The 17,687-nt window shown below is 37.5% G+C and overlaps 1 protein-coding gene across 1 annotated transcript in view; it reads right to left on the bottom strand.

The window, feature by feature from the left end:
* nup210 (nucleoporin 210) overlaps positions 1 to 16,230 on the bottom strand; it is a 35,421-nt gene extending 19,191 nt beyond the window's left edge. Inside the window, exons 1-27 of the mRNA XM_028019639.1 lie at positions 15,616 to 16,230; positions 14,452 to 14,591; positions 13,598 to 13,729; positions 12,886 to 12,982; positions 12,557 to 12,707; positions 11,626 to 11,758; positions 11,287 to 11,445; positions 10,971 to 11,039; positions 10,785 to 10,891; positions 10,542 to 10,682; positions 10,298 to 10,435; positions 9,941 to 10,096; positions 9,358 to 9,556; positions 8,650 to 8,795; positions 7,558 to 7,776; positions 7,236 to 7,409; positions 6,834 to 7,026; positions 6,607 to 6,713; positions 5,434 to 5,538; positions 4,073 to 4,174; positions 2,583 to 2,711; positions 2,231 to 2,358; positions 2,025 to 2,160; positions 1,881 to 1,943; positions 1,399 to 1,578; positions 1,244 to 1,324; positions 999 to 1,130 (exon numbers count right to left, since the gene is read on the bottom strand). Coding sequence (XP_027875440.1) covers positions 999 to 1,130; positions 1,244 to 1,324; positions 1,399 to 1,578; positions 1,881 to 1,943; positions 2,025 to 2,160; positions 2,231 to 2,358; positions 2,583 to 2,711; positions 4,073 to 4,174; positions 5,434 to 5,538; positions 6,607 to 6,713; positions 6,834 to 7,026; positions 7,236 to 7,409; positions 7,558 to 7,776; positions 8,650 to 8,795; positions 9,358 to 9,556; positions 9,941 to 10,096; positions 10,298 to 10,435; positions 10,542 to 10,682; positions 10,785 to 10,891; positions 10,971 to 11,039; positions 11,287 to 11,445; positions 11,626 to 11,758; positions 12,557 to 12,707; positions 12,886 to 12,982; positions 13,598 to 13,729; positions 14,452 to 14,591; positions 15,616 to 15,767 — 3,669 coding nt within the window. The 5' untranslated portion in view covers positions 15,768 to 16,230. The remainder of the gene's footprint in view (positions 1 to 998; positions 1,131 to 1,243; positions 1,325 to 1,398; positions 1,579 to 1,880; positions 1,944 to 2,024; positions 2,161 to 2,230; positions 2,359 to 2,582; positions 2,712 to 4,072; positions 4,175 to 5,433; positions 5,539 to 6,606; positions 6,714 to 6,833; positions 7,027 to 7,235; positions 7,410 to 7,557; positions 7,777 to 8,649; positions 8,796 to 9,357; positions 9,557 to 9,940; positions 10,097 to 10,297; positions 10,436 to 10,541; positions 10,683 to 10,784; positions 10,892 to 10,970; positions 11,040 to 11,286; positions 11,446 to 11,625; positions 11,759 to 12,556; positions 12,708 to 12,885; positions 12,983 to 13,597; positions 13,730 to 14,451; positions 14,592 to 15,615) is intronic.
* Positions 16,231 to 17,687: the final 1,457 nt, after the last annotated feature.

Here is a 17,687-nt window from a genome sequence, read left to right as displayed (position 1 = left end):
GCGAGTTGCAGAGAACCTGCAAACTTCTTGCACCCAAAACGCTGCTGTGTACCAAACCAAACAAAAAGGGCTGTACTGGATGTTTTTGGTATAAATACATGTATAATTAAGAGTCCGATTCTCAGTCCAACTCATTCCAGCATCTTCTAGTTTATGGTAAGTTTTCTTGTTTTTTAGAATCACTTATGTTGTTTAATCATTCAACCCTGGCAAGAAAACAGTTCAAACAAAATAATTAATTATGTCAATGAGTATATATTTCATATTCAGCACTAGTAACTGTTGTGTGAATAGTAGATAAAATAACTCAATAAATTAAGCAATACAAGAAAGAGAAGAAATCTGAAGATTCATTTTACATGTTGGAAAAAGTTAAAGTCCAACCTTATTCAATCCCACCCTTCATTCATAGCATAAACTTAACAGCAGGGTTTCCCCTGTATATTATGAGCCTGGCAGGCCACCAGGCTTTACTTGTACCCCCACCAGGCTAAGCATTATTTGTTTATTAGGTTTTTTTATACACCACTAACAGTGATAGCAAAGACGAGTTAAAGAGTCTCTTTGGTGAAATGATTGGAAGTACAAAGGCAACATATTGCTGTCAGTATGTGAACACATAGGAAGACTAGCCTCCATAATCACTGACTCTTCACCAGTCTGATTGCCAACAACTTCAGCAAATGAAAAGTCACAAATAAACGATCAAAAAATGTTGGACACTTTCATTAGGATGAAACAACTGAAGTGCAAATAATTTATTATTTTAAATGTTTTATATTTGCGTTTTTTTAAAGACTTTATAGTTGGTGTTTAGATATTGTTGTTAATATCTTCCGATAATACCTAATTACCTAGTCATAATTTTAAGTTTCCTGTCAACTTTAAACATTTTTTAACTCAAAACCCAGTAGGGTGCAGAATGACTACCCTAGTGCCCCTACTACCAAGCTTTGCAAGATCTGAACCAGTATTTTTAGATTAAAAAAATGAAATACCTCAATGTGCCTGGAGTGGACATCCAGAATGTCTCTCTTAGTGGTAGACCAAGAAAAAGTGAGACTAGGTACAACACTGCCAAAGGAGAAGGGCGTCTGGCTATTGGTCAGCCCCATCACATATACTGGCATCTATATGTGCACACACAATTATACATGATATTTGAATTTTACAACAAAGAACCTCAGAAAGTTGTAAAGAGTACTTAAAGAAAGAACCAAATATAAAACAAAAATAATCCTACCTGTGCTCCAGTCTTTATTCTTGTAACTGGTGCTCTGATTCGAATGGCCGACAGAATAACAACTTCAACCTCTACTTGATCCTACAGTCAAAGGAAAATTAGATTTAGAGCTAAAGGTAAGAAATCCATACACAGCTCAATCCACTACCATTTACCTGAGATATGACCACAAGCTTCCCAGTCTCAGCATCAACAGCTTGGACCAATCCTTTCACTGTAACATTCCCAACAGAGACTCCCCTAACATGGCCCACAGCATTAACAGAAGCTATTTCCTCATCAGAAATGGAAAACAGGATGTTGGATTGAGGTTGAGGACCACCCTCAGATGTGATCTATCAATGGCAACAAGAGTGAAAAGAGAATGAATAGCTCATTTGGAGTAATCAGGGCCAGGCCCGTTGAAACATAAATGTTTAAAATGCCAGCTTTAGAGATGCAAAGCATCCTGCAATGCAGAAGTAAGATTTTCAGCACCCAGGAGGCCACATAGTAAACATAATTTTTTTAATTGGTGAAGTGAAAAAACGCAATTAGTGACGTCAAGGTAAAGATGAGTAATTCTGAAAGATAAATGACGAGACAAACTCCCTTTGCAAGATGAACCAGTGACATTTTTCCATTTTACCACACCTACCTGCATCATTGCCCCAATTAACAGAGTCATTTTCCTGGGAATAAGCTTGAAAGGCGGAAACACCTATGAGAAGCAGTGAAATGTTACTTCTTTTAACAAGATCCACCGGAACAAAAATATGAACCTACTTTCTGAAAATTATACCTCAATTTGCTGTGGTGCTGAGGCTATTTTTCTCCCGTTTTTATCCACAACAACAGCTGACAGGGTGGTCTGACCGATGGAGAGTCCTTTCACCCGGAACACTGCCGTGTCACTTTCTGTCAGCTCTGCTAAAGGACTGCAGGGAGAGTTATAGAAATGTAGCCATTGCTAATTGTTTCATATAAATAACGTTTCTAATTACTTACGTCAGAGAAACTATTACAGAGGCTGCCTTGAGTTTCAATTTCATGGATTGGAAATAGCTGGCTGAGAAGGGCTTCCTGTTATCATCCAACACTCTGACATAAGCTTTAACAAATTTGCCAATCTGCACCTGTAATCAAGATATTAGAAGAATGAAGAATTACAATCACAAGGAGGGACAAAATACTGGTGCAAAGGATCTGTATATAGCTTAGGACAAGGTGACATGGAGACCATTAAACCATATTTAATCTCCACACATCAGTGGTTTGCTTCATGGTACTTATGGTAATGATAATAAAGATAATGTGGTGTAGCAGGGCTATGATGCTAAAATAAAAGAGTTCAACTGACCTTGTCAACTACTCTGACATTAACCTCCAGGATGTCAGAAACATGAACTATTGATTTGGCAGGTGCTGGGAAAGCCAGACAAAGATCGTGAACCATTACAGAAACTGTCCCTGTACGGACTGGAGAAACCTGGACAGAGACAAGAAAATAGTTTATGCAGAAGAACATCAAAAGTAAAAATGAACTAAAGCATTGCAGGCAGTGACGGCATAGTTACTTTGAAAAAGTAACTGTAATCGGATTACTGATTACTCTTTGAAAAAGTAACTTAGTTAGATTACTGACTACTTGATTTGGAAAGTAACTAAGTTACATTAAAAGTAACTTTTTAGTCACTTTTCGCAGCTGCTAACAACAACGCTGTGAAAATGACATTGATCTTTGCCAATACTTAATTGTAAGCTATTTTATAATGGTAACATCAGCAATGTGTCTCTACTTAAAAGGCTGAACTGAAGAGGAGATTGTTTAATGGTTGCAACAGTACAAAAAAAAAAAGAAACGTGAGTAATTTGTGTGGTCCAGTGTTGTCTGGAAAACTCTAAGAAGGATTTTAAAGCCCCCATATTTCCCCCCAGCCTCCAGGTTGTGCGTTATGGCCCTGCGTTTGGTGTCAAAGCACAGCGCTCCACCTGCAGCTCCACAACTCAGATGGCTGCACAGATTTGTGACACTTATCTTAATATTAATAGTTATAATGGCATTAAGTATCCATTATAATTATTGGCAACTACGGTCACGTTTATTCGTGGCTGTTTTCACGTTTATTGCACTGTTCAAATTAGTCTCGATGTTTGCAGTTTCCTGGAGCGCAACGCAAAGCTCGACGTAATTCAGAGGTAATATATTAACTTGACATTAACAAAGACACAACAGGACGGATCATCCGGGAAATGATAGACAGGGAGAGCCTGACTAAAACTACCTTACTGACGGATAAATTCAGGGATTTATTATGAGTCTGCTTATTTCCAAGCCCAAATGAGTAACTTCACGTTAAAAAACGAGCCCAAAAAGGCACAACCCGCCATTCATTAAATTTGCAAGCGACTTAAAAAAAAAGCCCAAATCCGCTTATAATAATCGGACTTGGCGACAGAAACTCAAAATAGTTCCAGTTTTTCCACCAACAAAATGCGCATCTCCCTTCATTGTTTACATTTCTGTCGCATAGAGACGTTGGTCACTCGACAAGACGCGTAGAGGAAATACGATTAAATAACAAAAGAAGATAGTAACACACAGTAACGCAAAGTGATTTCGATAAGTAACTGTAGTCTGACTACTGGATTTGAAATAGCAACACGTTAGATTACTCGTTACTAAAAAAAGTGGTCCGACGAATAAACATGTCCGTAGACATCACTGATTGCAGGCAAAGGTGCAGTCACTTTTCACATTATATGCAGGAAAGTAATACTTATCGCCACCAGTTTTGTATTGTCTGGCATCAGACAACTTGCCATGAAAGCAGTACAGATGTTTCTTACCCGAGCTTCGCCTAGCGCCTCTTGGAGCACGACATCCACAATCCCCTTCATGCTGGTGTTCATAAAAAAGTGCCCTGAACCTTCTTGCATAGTCAGATCCAACTGCAGGACAAAACACAGTAAAACATTAAGAACATAGTTCTTATGTCACTTACAGATTAACCTGTAAGAGGCATAAGAGAGGATTCCTGCAGAAACTCACATTTTACAAATATTTTTACTGACCATGAGTTATCCCACACACCTGTATAAGAATACTCTCAAATATGGCAGTTTTTAATTTTCTGATGAGCAAAGATGACAAGTTTCTACTGTGTCATTTGTGACCTATGTTTACATTCATTCTAAATAAGCCAGAATGAAAAATACTGGATTTCTGTTTATTTAATTTGGAAAACAAAATATTTTTGATGATAAAATTATCTAATTTATATATTTTTTTTCTGCAGGGATAATCCGTTTTCTTATCCTCGAAGCCAAACCAAGTAGTGATAGCAAATGGGAAACAAAAGACTAAACTTCCCAACAATAATAATAATAGTCATCATCAACTTTACAAAATCTAACACCAATTTTCTATGTCTTAACATTTTTTACTTAATTTTTACTTAAAAACTACAGTTACTTTGTTGCAATTAGAATATAATGACATAAGCTTGTGATACAAAACTTTAATTGCAATGACATTTTGGGCTCTGCTGGAGGGTCATTCCTGTTAAAAAGCAAAATGTTCCCCTCTACTATCGCCACATGCTTGCTATGATCCAATTAGCAGGTTTATTGCAAACATAATACGTAATCTGTCCTGTAATATACATAAGATCTTGCTGTACTGAGTGTAATTGAATGATTAAATTGGACAGATATGAATTTGATTCTGTGTATTTTTGTAAAGTTTGAATTAAAATGAACCAGTTTTTCCAATAATGTGCCTCGAGATGACATTTATTAACTACTGCTAAGTAAAATAAATAACTCTGTATTCAATTGAGCATGCCACACTGTTAACCTTAATGTATTTGATAGTAGCAGCACCTTGTGAGTTTTGTGGATGCAAAGAAAACAATGTTTGAATCACTAAAACATAACTATACCTACAGTGACTAAGATTTTACTGATGAATCCAGATTGATTTCCTAAATAGCTATAGGCTAATGACTTCATACTGGACACAGTAGTCACTGTTGAAATGAGCACAACCTAAAGTTTTAAATCAATGTAATGAGTGGCCCAGATACATCCCTAACTTACAAGTGAACATTTCATACAATCCAGTGTGACTGCCTGTGCTCAGTGCAGAAAAAGTGGAGATAACAGAAGAATGCAATGCAAATAAACAGCAGTGATAATTTTGCTCTTACCCGCACATCTGGGTGGTTATAAATAGTCACTCTCTCAGGAAAAACCTTCACATCTTCAACCAACAGAAGCTCCAGTGTGGCAGAGACAGGTGTCAAAGGTTCATACTGTCCAGGAAAGCAAAGCGTATTCAACCTATTAGAATCTGACTTTCATTCACAAAAGCAAGTTGTTTGCATATTGTTAATGCATGTACACAGTGATGGAAAGAATAAACACACTAATTTAGCAGTAGCCTTTAGAATATTGCTGCTTTGTGTGACTGAATAACTAACCGACCCTTCAGCAGTCTGAAGTCCTGTCACGCCTTTGAAGTAAGTGTGCTTCTCCCGATTAACTCCCATTCAGAATAATGCATGTGTATTAGGATCAAGTGTGATGAATTCAGTTTTCCACAGAGACAGGATGGTGTATGTTACATTTGCAGTGACATCACTCTTGTCACTGCAAATTCTTAAATGCCACGGCTACTTTTAGCCGTCACATTTAAGAATCAACTATTTGGGAATGATATATCAATGCTCAGTGTTGTCATCCAGCCAGGTAATTGCTACAGTTAATCAAAGTAGGTCATGCCATCTGTTGCAATTTTAGTTTCAAGCATCCAGACTCTGTCTGGACATAATGGTAAGGGTTTATGCGATTTTATTTGGGTCATTCCTATCAACAGGTTACTTACAATTCTGCTAATTCTGTAGCAGTGGTGCATATGTACAATATTTATAGTGTGCAAGTGCTGCGGCACTGTACCAAAAAAATCTGTGCCAGCCTGATTTATCTGGTGATTTAATTGGGAATTGCCTGGCCATTGTCTTCCTACTCAATTCTCATCTCCCTTCAGTGCTCTATCTGGACTTTCTTCCATTGAACACAATTTCTCCGGCTGAATTTCAACTGGGGCAATCAGCGAACAAAAAGAGAAGTTGTGAACAATGTCATAGATTTTCTGCACCCTTATAGAATTGAAGGTGGCTTACAGCACAGGCAATTTCAAAAACAGAAGTTGGTTATGGTCCTAAATGTTTCAAAGAGCAAAGCAGCAACTGTTAGTGAGATTAAGTTATGTTTCTTTCAAATTTACACTCATAGCGACATGTTACTCAAATTCTTTGCAACTGTTGTTGCGATCTTAAAAAGAGGTTTTTGTATACAACTTGGAAATAGGTTTTTCTTACAGGTCTGGAAACTTTGGCAGCTTGTAGATGTGGAACCTGGTATCCAACAGCTGTCACAGTAATGGCAGCAATTCCTGTCTGTTGATGGACAAGAACTGTCTGACGTCCTAACCAGAAAAAATGATAAAAGCTATCACTTAAATTTCCTTTAAAAATGGACATGGCGCATAGAAGGCATTTTTAAATTGGGACAATCATACGCCACTTAATAAAAAAGAAAAAGTTACCATGTAGTTTCATCTGTTTTTTGCTGTCTTCAAACAGTTGAAGGTCCATGGGCATAGTGGGCTCAATACTAGCCAGGGACCCCTTTGATGACTCCCACAAAATGTCTAAAGAGCTAAAGTTGTCGAATTTCCTTCCTTGCTGATCAAAAGCTGCCAAGTCCAACACTGGGTTCCGATAATTTGAAACAGGCACCTGACAAATGAGCGCAAAAACACCCAAAACAAAACAAAGTTTGCAGATTTAGTTTTGAAAATACAACATATATCATTAGCATTTTTACTGTTGGTTACAATGCTCTATTGTTCTATCTAAACAACTTGTAAAAATAAATAAATAAATTTTAAAAATCCAACCTACTGATTAAAAATTAGCATGCTAAACCATTTTTAAACCTCACGCACCACTTGTTTATTCTGCTGCATCAAAGGGCAGGCTAAGTCCAGCTGTGGACTGGTATAAACTGGAACCAGTGTGAGCCGTGATGGAAGTGCACAAACAAACTTGACCACTGCCGGCTCCACAGCTGGAAATGGATTGGTCACAGTGGCCTTGTTTCCCACCGTGATCTCTAACACCTAAAGAATGAGAGGGTGACAGTTGAGATGACAGAGATAATATGGCTAAAGAACAAAAAATTTGTCTGATGTTGTTTTAAGAAATTTAGGCTATTTTAGAGCCAGAAAGTAGAGAATCTGGGACTACAATGATTCCTATCACCCTTACCTGTTCTCCCAGCACCCTGCAGGTTGCTCTAAGCCAGTGACGATTATAGTTCTGACAGGAAGGACTAATCAGATTGAGGCTCATGCTGCTCTCATCCTCCGCTCGTGAAAAACAGAAAAACTTTGAGGGCTCTAAAACCCAAGGACGTGGTCCTCCCTCAAACAACATGTCTTTGGAAGATCCAAGTGTGACTACAGCCACCGACACAGGGTCAATCGCCTGAAAGATGACAAGATTTTATCAGTAAGTTCTGAAATGAAATAAAAAATAAAAAAAACTTAAAATGAAGTCAGATTACGGGGGTGAGCGAATGAACAAACTTTCAAGATAACAGTGAAAATCCAAGAAAAAGATCTTTAACTTTACAAAACACAACCTAACTTGAAAAACATCATCACAAGAAGAAAATAGGTCAATCTTTAGCTACCAGGGCAAAAATAAACGAAGCGAAATAGCAAAAATATCTGAAATATTTGAAGAACAACATACTATTAACAAAAATAAAACTGAAGAGCCCAAAAGAGATTCAAACATGTTAATGGTTAAAACTTTAGCGATGCACATCTGTAAGAAAAAGATAATTCTACAGATAATGTGAATTAATTTATTCCCACTTCCTCAAACAATACTTAGTTCTATAAAATGTTAAATTATACAGCAACAGTTCATTATTTTTGCTTTAATGGAGTCTACATTTTACTAAACAACAATTTCGCAAATTTAGAAAGAATAAAATCTGAACAGATTCAGGAACTTATTTTATTTCTTCTTAGACAAGAAAGAATATTTTTTATTTGTTTATGAAGATAATATGTGGAACTAAAATAAGTCGAGAAAAAAGAGCTCGGCCTGTGATATTAATTAATAAATAGTACAAAAACATACACTTTTGTTTTTTTCTACTGAGAAATTATAAATAAATAAAGACAAAAAAGCAAAACAAAACTGTTAGGTAATTTTCCAGCCTGAGGAATTCTCAGGCTGACATATTACAGATCTTAATCAATCTGTAATATGTACAGATTGATTAAAATGCCACGGTCAAAGCTCATAATTAGCAAATTCCTGAAAGGATAAGATTGAAAGACTCACTCTGAGAGGGAGGTAGGCAGCAATAGTGATCTTGGCACTGAGATGCACATTGCCATGAGTGTAGCTGACAGTAAGCACCGTGTAGCCAGGAGTCAGGGCCTTGGCTTGCACTCCACTGCAGTGCTTCTGGCTAGGAGCCAGCCTCCCTGAGGAAGAACCAAATGCAGAGGGACAAGCCAAAGGATGAGATAATTTAAAATGGCAACTTTAAATAGGAAAAAGACAATTGCTCTTCTGTAGTTGTCTCTCATCTCAAACGCGACAGAAATATCTGCAGCTCACTTTGCTGCTGGCAGTTTCAAGGAATGTTGTTTTGCAACTTTAAAAAACTAGATGGAAGCCACTTAAAAGATGACACACTTAGGGTGAATTATTTATAGAATTAAAATAGTAGAGAGAAAGCTGTAGTGAATTGTCATTTTGTGGAAAATCCAAGAGTTTGTACTGCAAACATTTTATTATGAACATTTAATGACTTAATTCAATTCAGGCAGAAATAAAGCAAGGCAGCATAAATTAGAATTGGATGGTTAAAGGAGCCAGTCGTGTAAGATAAAATAGTATCTCTTCCTCAACACCAACTCTATTTGTTCTAAAAGGCTCTTTACAATGTGCTTCTCTTACAGTCTTCACTTTTTGCACTTCACATGAAGATCTGGCACATACTCCTCCGTTTTTGTCTGACCTAGCCAAATCACAGAGACTCACCTTCTAACAGTTCAAACACTCCTTGGTTCTCCTCCTCGACCAGCAGATCAAAGTGGGAGCAGTCACTCAACATGACTCGCTCCATCTCCAACTCCTCCAGCAACCCAAAGATCCGAAGGGGCAGTTCCAGATCTTGGCCCAGGCGGGCTTCTACTGGACATGGAGCAAAGTCCATGGCGACAGGCTCAACAACATATACCTGAGCAGGACGAATGATTGAGGAAGATTAATAACAGTAAATGTGTAACATCCACAGTTTATTAACACGTGAACTTTTCCAGTTTGTTTGTCAAGTTATGATGGCAACATCTGAGTATTTTAGCATAATTTTGTGTGATGGACCGAAGTAAAGTGCAATGGCAAAGTGAAAAGGATTTTTGGCCGGATCGTTTTCAAAATGTTTTACAAGTTTGATATGAATTTGTAGTCAGCCCTCCAGAGTTGACACATTCACCAGCTTTGTTTCTGCAAGCTTTCCAGTGAAGTTACTACATGACCAACAGATAAAAAAGTAATAAAAATCCAAATGTTAGCCAATTTTTGTGCCATAATAATTTTGAAATGAGTGTCATTATCAACCAACCTTCATCTGTCCGAAGTGATGTGGGTTACGTAGATCATGAGCATAAATTACAGTGACACCAATGTCACTGACTGTGGTCATCGCTCCTTTCACAGTCACTGTGGCCACATCTGTATTTGATGAAGTCCAGCTGAAATTTCCACTTCCACCAGTTGCCTGGAGTGAGCAACAGAGAATACCTCATCAGATGCAAACACACCACATTTCCTAATTTGATCTCACTCTCAGTCATGATGCTAGTATGCCAAGAACAAAATAACTTAGATTTTCCTTTTAAGTTTGAATAGCTGGGTTTAATATTGTATCCTTTATTAGATCAAAGCCCTCCGATCAGCATGGCTGAAAGAGAATAATTACCTTTATTGTGTACTGATATGCTCCAACTTTTGGTTGCCATGGAAATGTGAGAATACTGGGAGTGAGGACTATAGGGTTATAAATTTCCACATCCTGTTCATTGTGCACCGGGTTGACGAGTGCATGGACTTTTCTATTCTGAAGCAGAACAGTGGACACAGGAAATTATCAGATTCAACAACATGAAGAGGAATAACAGTGAGGAAGGCTAAAAACAAGAATGCGACGGTCCAAAAGAACTCACTTCATCTTCAACAGCTGTTAGGGTAGCATCAATAAGAGTAAGACCATCTTTGAGAGGTCTGACATGATGATATGATCCATTCACAGAGGACTCCAGGACCTCAAAATACTCTTTAGGAAAAACAGTGCTTATACGGACATTCTGCAACATCAAAATAAATTGTTCAATTTATAAAACTGCTGTATTTATTTGATTGTTTGGTTTTTTTTTTTCAAACATGGAATCTCACCGATCTGCACTTACGTCAGAGAGGTAAATTTTGTTCCCAGACTTATCAAACACTTCAATAAGAATGTTGTACACTCTGCCTGTTTCAAGAACCCAGCTTTCTCCTGGATGAATTTTAAAACCTAAATACAGAGATTAAAAAAGGTCAGCTAAAACTTTAAACAAGGAAATTAAAATATGTGTTAAAGCAGAAAGACAGACCGAGGTAGGCTGGCTCAACAACGTAGAGCGTGCTGTTGGGGAGGCGAGACACTCCTTGCATTCGAAGGCCTTTATGGAAGCCATTAAAGAAAACGTCCTCAGGTAGACATGAATGAGAGCTTCAGCTATGAAATGTATAATTATAACTGAATGATAGAAAAGTAGACATGCATCGATCACACTATTCCTGGTCAATATCAATCATATTTGCTTTAAGACCCAATATCTTGCGATTGATTGGTGCATCTTCATAAAAAATGGCTCATTAAACCACTGCTACAACTTCAGCTGCTGGTGCATTTCATCAAAAGGATACTCTTGTGATCCAACACCACATTGATGTGTCCCATTTGAACTCCTGTAACTTTGGAGGTACTCTGATCAAGAGAGGCCACACTGACTCCTGGGTCTCCATTGGGATCAACCACACTGTTTCTAAGGTGTAGTTCATACTGGTCACAAGGCATTGTGAGCTCTGGAGAAGCAAAAAGAGACCAAGATAGTGGATTTCAAGCAGCATGACATCAGTCTTCACTTCAAATTCTTTCAGTTTCAATTTCATTTAAACAACAAATCCATTTTTATTTGGATCTAACACCAGGAACTGTACAGCATCATGAGTTTAAAGATAAAACTATCAGCTAAATATTCACACCTGTGATAGTGCCTTGTCTTATCTTGAGGACTCTGTATCTGATGGAAGTTCCTGCCATTAAGTAGACATCATGTGCAGGGCTCAGCAGGATGTTCTCTAAAATCAGCAGTCTCACTTCAGCAGCACCCACATCCTGTGGCATAGATACCATGGTGACAGAACAACAAAGCTTTAGATTCCCGCTTCAATAAACCAAATGAAATGGGTACAAGTTTCAAAAGTGTCCAAAAGAAGAAAAAAAAAATCTAATGCAAATCAAATCACATGCAAAAGAATTGTTTGTTATAAAATGTAGAAATAACACAATTTGACATTTAAAAGCTTTGTCAGCTTAACTAAAACGACAGCTAATGATCTGAAAAGGCTAAAGACCTCCTTTGGTCTTCACAATAGCATTGCACAAGACTCTGCAATTGCATTGCATTTTGCAATTTTTAAGAGTACATTTTAGTCCATCACAGAGGGATGAAGTAGCAGAACTAGGAAACAGAATAAGCAATGCGCTGTTTAATGAAGCAGAGTTAATCATGATCTTTTGCAATAAAAGATCAGGTTTCTCCTGGCTGACAGCGATCTCCAGTTTTCTTGGAGGTCTGATGTGCCAATTCTTTTCTACTCAATTTTTTTTTCTACAGATGACACAAAAACATTCTGTTACATGTACAAAGCATAGATTTTAAGCACGTTTCAAAGCATATGTTTAGTTAATACATATTAACTAAACTCTAAAAAGAGCATCATAGAACAAGCTGGTAGTTGAGTCAGTTAAAGACCAGAGATGTTGGGAGTTCATAATTTTGATGCATGAATGCACCAATCAAAGAAAACCTGGCAAATTACAATCTTTGACTGGTGCATGTCTAGTGAGAAACCCCATATGCTATTAGCAAGAGAAACAATTTCTCCACAAAGTTATGAATAAAACTATTACCTTATACAGAGACTCTTGTATTTTGGCCTTTAGCTTAGCATGTCCTGTTTTCAGACCCGACACCAGAATGATGTCGCCTTGTTTGCCCACTCGCTCCATTTCAGATATGTATCCAGGAGGAGTGTATGTGGACTCTGAGAATTTAAGCACCCTGAAGGTAACAAAGACAAAAAGCAATAAGCAACAACGCCTCAGCAGAGTAATTAAAATGCAAAAGATAATAACACAAACAGCATAACCATTCTAAAAATTGCTTTTGGGGACATTTGGTGGTCTGCATAGCAGATTTTTAGAGGGGATGAGAAAAGAATTAACAAAAGAGAGATTACCGTAATGAATTGTAGGAGTCTGTGAATCCATTCACATCTACATCTTTCACTAAGGTCCAGTCAAACACCAAACCGGCAAGGGTAGAGAAGGTATTTCCTACAAAAAGGAAAGAAAAAAACTTTATACTGCAACTTCATAAAAAAATAAAACAAGAGGTATGCAAAAACTGATCAGGAACTGAGAATACAAACAGAGGTTTTCAACCACACTGCAGGGCCAGAGGTGCCTTCACTTTAGCCGATAATAAATTAAAAATTGTTTTGTCCGATACAAAACTGGGAGGGATTTAATTAAACAGTGCATTGCAATCATTTGCAATCTACTCTGTTTGAAGAGTCTGAAATGGACTCTTACGCCAAAGCAAACAGAGCACCACACCCTGCAGCCATCATCAGCAAGTATCAGGCTGCAGCCACAGCTCATTAAACGAAGTGTGGCTGTCCTAAATGGAACAAGTCACACAGAACAAACAGCTACTTCACTGTGGCAGCCTTTATGAGAAGAAAGAGCTGCCTGCAGCCAGCCCCCTCTGAAGAGATCTCAAAGCAATGAATGAACAGCGTGATGACAGATCCTTATTATTGGAGAGCTGAGTTATTACAACATCTATTTTTTTGGGTCACACCTGCTCAAGGCAGGGTATTTACTCATTTAGAACCACATTACCCTTTAATTAGACAGCTGATCTACTGCAATAAGTCAGTGTACCACCTTCTGAATCCAGTGCATGAATTCTGAGTGCCAGTGGAGAGTCTTCAAGATGCAGCTCTCTGGTGGTAGAGACGATCTGGATCTCACTGATGATGTCAACGATGGCGTCGCAGCGGAGCACCTGTCCAGAGACTGCCAATGGATGAGTAAGAAAAAGGATTATAATAAATGAAGCATAGTCAATAACAAATATATGCAAATGATTAGCAGGAAGTTATCGCTCTGGGGCTTCCTTTAGTTGTTGGCAGGACTCTGGGTGCTTATCACTGTATTCAAATGATGTGGCTATTTGGAACAGCTATAGGGATTTCATGGGAGAGATAAAATGTGTAAATATGATACAGATGGGTAATTTTATCCCACATTCAGACTTAGTTACTTTGATTTGTTTTATAGACTTGCTCACAGGGTGTGTGGCAGCAGATGGTATTACATCAGCACAAGAGGAACAATAAAAAACAGGGGGAAAAAAAATCTAATTCCTATTTAGTTGACTGAGTTCAACCTCTTTAATGCAAAAGACCAGGTGCCATGGACAGTTCAATGTTCAATAAACATTTAAATTACTACTACACGTGACTTTTTGATAAACTATAATGAGAGAAACATTTACTTGAACTACAAAACAGCTGCAGAGTTACTGAGAAAAAAAGTCCATTAGGTTGAGGATATTTTCTCAAAATGCAGCTATTGTTATTAGAGGAAAAGGCTAAAACACTCAATATGTCCCATAACTGTCAACACAATTTTCAACATTTATTTTAACAACTTGGCAGTGTTAATGCCACCCAAAAGGGATCTGAACCTTGCTTTCTTCCATACATTGTGATTTAAAATGGCATTGTTGTACTTACCAACATCTTCAGCAAAAATGATGCTGGTCAGTCTGGTGGGCTGGGTGGACAGAGCCTGCAGGACAGCCTTCTGAGAGCAGCCTCTGTCAGCATCCTCTTCCACAGGCTGGATGCTTGCAACCTCAGGTCTAGTGGAAGACCTGGACACCAAAAGCCATAAAAATACAGTTACATATACAGTTACCTGGATGTCAAACAATTTCAATTTATAGCAACCATATAATGATCCGTATCCCTGGTGTCCATTTAGAATGAGTACGGTAGGTAGCTGTTTTACTAAGATGTCAAAAATAAATAAATATATGCAAACTGGAATCATTTTTTTTCCAGGAAGTGTGCGTGAATCTAATATGGGAGCCAAGTAGTCATTTGCCATGAGGATTATGATACAGTAAGTTGTGCACCCCCCAACTAGAATAGTTGTTTAACTACTCTATAGTTAAACAAATAGTAACAGAAATGTCTGACATAAAGAACTGTAGTACAAGAAAAATAAAATTATTAAATAATGAAATACCTGCTTATGATTTTAACATGTCAAATGAATTCAAAGTTTCTGTTCATTTCTACATTTAATTGTTCAATTATATACAAATTTAGAAATATGTATATAATTTTATTTACTAAAAGTACACATTACAATTGTGTTTGAACTATCACAAGCATTTATTTGACAAATCATTTACGTGCTGAATTATGGCACTTCTGGTCCTCAATACAATGAATAAATGAATGAATGACAAAATTTAAAACATAAATAAATATAATTTTTTTCACCTACGCCTACGATAAAAAAAATCTAGTTTTTTAACGTTTTATGACTTTTATAGTTCCTCCTAAAAACTTCTGTCCATTTTTAGTTTGAATGCCATCAACAATTACTATAGTAACATTTTATTTAGACAACAGAAACTAGCGATTTAAAAAAAAAACACAAGTCACATTTGACCCCCAGTGAAAACTGACAGAAGGCGACTTAATTCTGGGGGGGGGAAAGATGCAATATTACCATATTAAACTAATCTTTTGATATTCAGTACGGCTGGACTCTTACAGCAAACCACTGTACTGTATATGGGAGTCCATGTGACTTCTCTTTCTAGGTAATACGACACCTCCATGCCCCACAAACCGGGCCCCCGACAAACCCTCAGTTTCACTCACCATCTGTAGCAGCCTTCAGTCGTTTCCAGTGTGAAGTTAATTTTCGTGCTTCTCGCAAGTGGTAGCAAAACTTTGGGAATATTTAATTTCGACGAACCGTAGACCCGTGTGACGGTTATAAAAAATAACACAAAAAATTTTACCAGACTCATTTCCGACTCCGGAGATTTATTATGAGCCACGGGAAGGGTCGAATGAATGGGATATAGAGTCTATTTACGAGCTTAACTTTCTTTGTCTCATCAAGTTTAATATTTTAAAAGTTAGGGTTGATATCGGAGCAGTATAACAGACGTTTCTGTGAGTTAGCATAGCCAGCAGGTTAGCTAATGCTCAACTCAAATGCACGCCGTCTTCCTGTCCTGTTTCACTTTGACACTTTAGTTACCACACATGATGATGATAAAGATAACAGTGGCAAACTCCTCTGGCGCTGTTTTTTGGTTCCGTCGTTGTCTTTATACTCGAAAATAAGTCAGAAAACAAGCGACTATAATTTGAAAATCGCTACAGCAGAATAACACAACCGGATAACAAACAATAGCGTAAAATCTTCGTGTTTTGTACAATACCCGCCATTAGCAATAATTGGACTTCCAGTGAGCATGCCGGGAGAGAGGTGACGTCACTACAGGAGAGGGTGGGTACAATATTTCTTAAAGGTACAGTCAGAAAAAGATTAGCTTTAGAAACATAGAAAAGCAAATTTGTGTATTTATGTGTAGTATGTACACGCGCGCGCACACACACACACACACACACACACGCACACACACACACACACACACACACCCTCTCTCTCACACACCTACAATACAATAGTTTTGTTGCTGTTGTTGTTGTTGTGGGTAAGCAAAAGCGAAGCTGACATGAAAATAAGCATTTCATGGTTAACTTCATAGTAGGGGGCTGCAGTGGCTCCAGTGGTATAACAGGTGGTCGTGACCCTGGGAGCTTCTGATTCAAATACCATTCTTCCGCAGGAATAAATGGGGTTTGCGTCAGGAGGGTATTTGGCATTAAACATCTACCAAGTGTGTGTGCACGCAGCTGTGGGGATGGAGAGAGAGCTGCTATGGCAACTCCGTGGAGGGAGGAGACCAATAACAACGACATAGTAATAAATTGCTTTGGCTGAGAATTGACAATTAACATCTGATGGTTTTAATGTTCTTCAAGTTAAGAAGCCATATTTTTTGTTGCAATCCCAACCATCCGCAGAAAAAGGGCTTTTACTGTGTGCATTATTTATCAACAGTTATGGTGTCCATAATATTTAGCAAGTTCAGACATAATAAGCAGCAGAGCTAATTATTTTATCTTTAAATGGATATCCTTAAGCAAAAATGTTTGGCAACCATGTGTAAATCCAACATGACACCAATAAAAGGAGGCCTATTTAATGGATCCTGACCCCGAATTATTATTTTCTAACAAAAAAGTCTAAACTGATTATTGTAGTATAGAAAATCTTGCTTACTTATGTAAATAAGAAAACTCATATACTCTTGTCTTAGTTGTGTTGTTAGTTAATATGTATTTTATTTTTGTCCTGCCATCAGTTCACCAAAGATACTAAAAAAGTAAGCGGTATTCCTATATTGCTATATTTATAGTGTTCATATATCTAAATGTGCATTAAGTAAACAATATATTAATAACAAATATTTCAATGAACCCACATTTGCTCAATACTCATGAAAATATCCAGTACTTTTATTAATGTACTTTTTGCAGGTGCTATTCCTATACTACTGTACTTCATCTTGTTTTTATCATCCTTATTTTTAATAGCAGTATTAACGGGGCAGTATTATGTATTGTCAAAGTGCCAGTTTATAGCACAATCAAGTAACTATGTTACCTTCAGTTAAAAAATGCTGTAACAAACATAGCTAAAATAAATTTGACCTGTTGTTTTAGTACAGTAGAAGATGTTAAGTATTCGATCATTCAATTAATTTTCTGCAGCTAATAGATCCTTACCTTGGGTCACATTTCAGCAGCCTCACTGTGAGAGGTAGAAAACACCATGGGTAGGTTGCCAGTTCATTACATAACCTGCAAAAATA

Source organism: Xiphophorus couchianus, chromosome 1, assembly GCF_001444195.1.
Source record: "Xiphophorus couchianus chromosome 1, X_couchianus-1.0, whole genome shotgun sequence".
NCBI lineage: Eukaryota > Metazoa > Chordata > Actinopteri > Cyprinodontiformes > Poeciliidae > Xiphophorus > Xiphophorus couchianus.
This window is presented reverse-complemented; position numbering and strand designations above follow the sequence as displayed.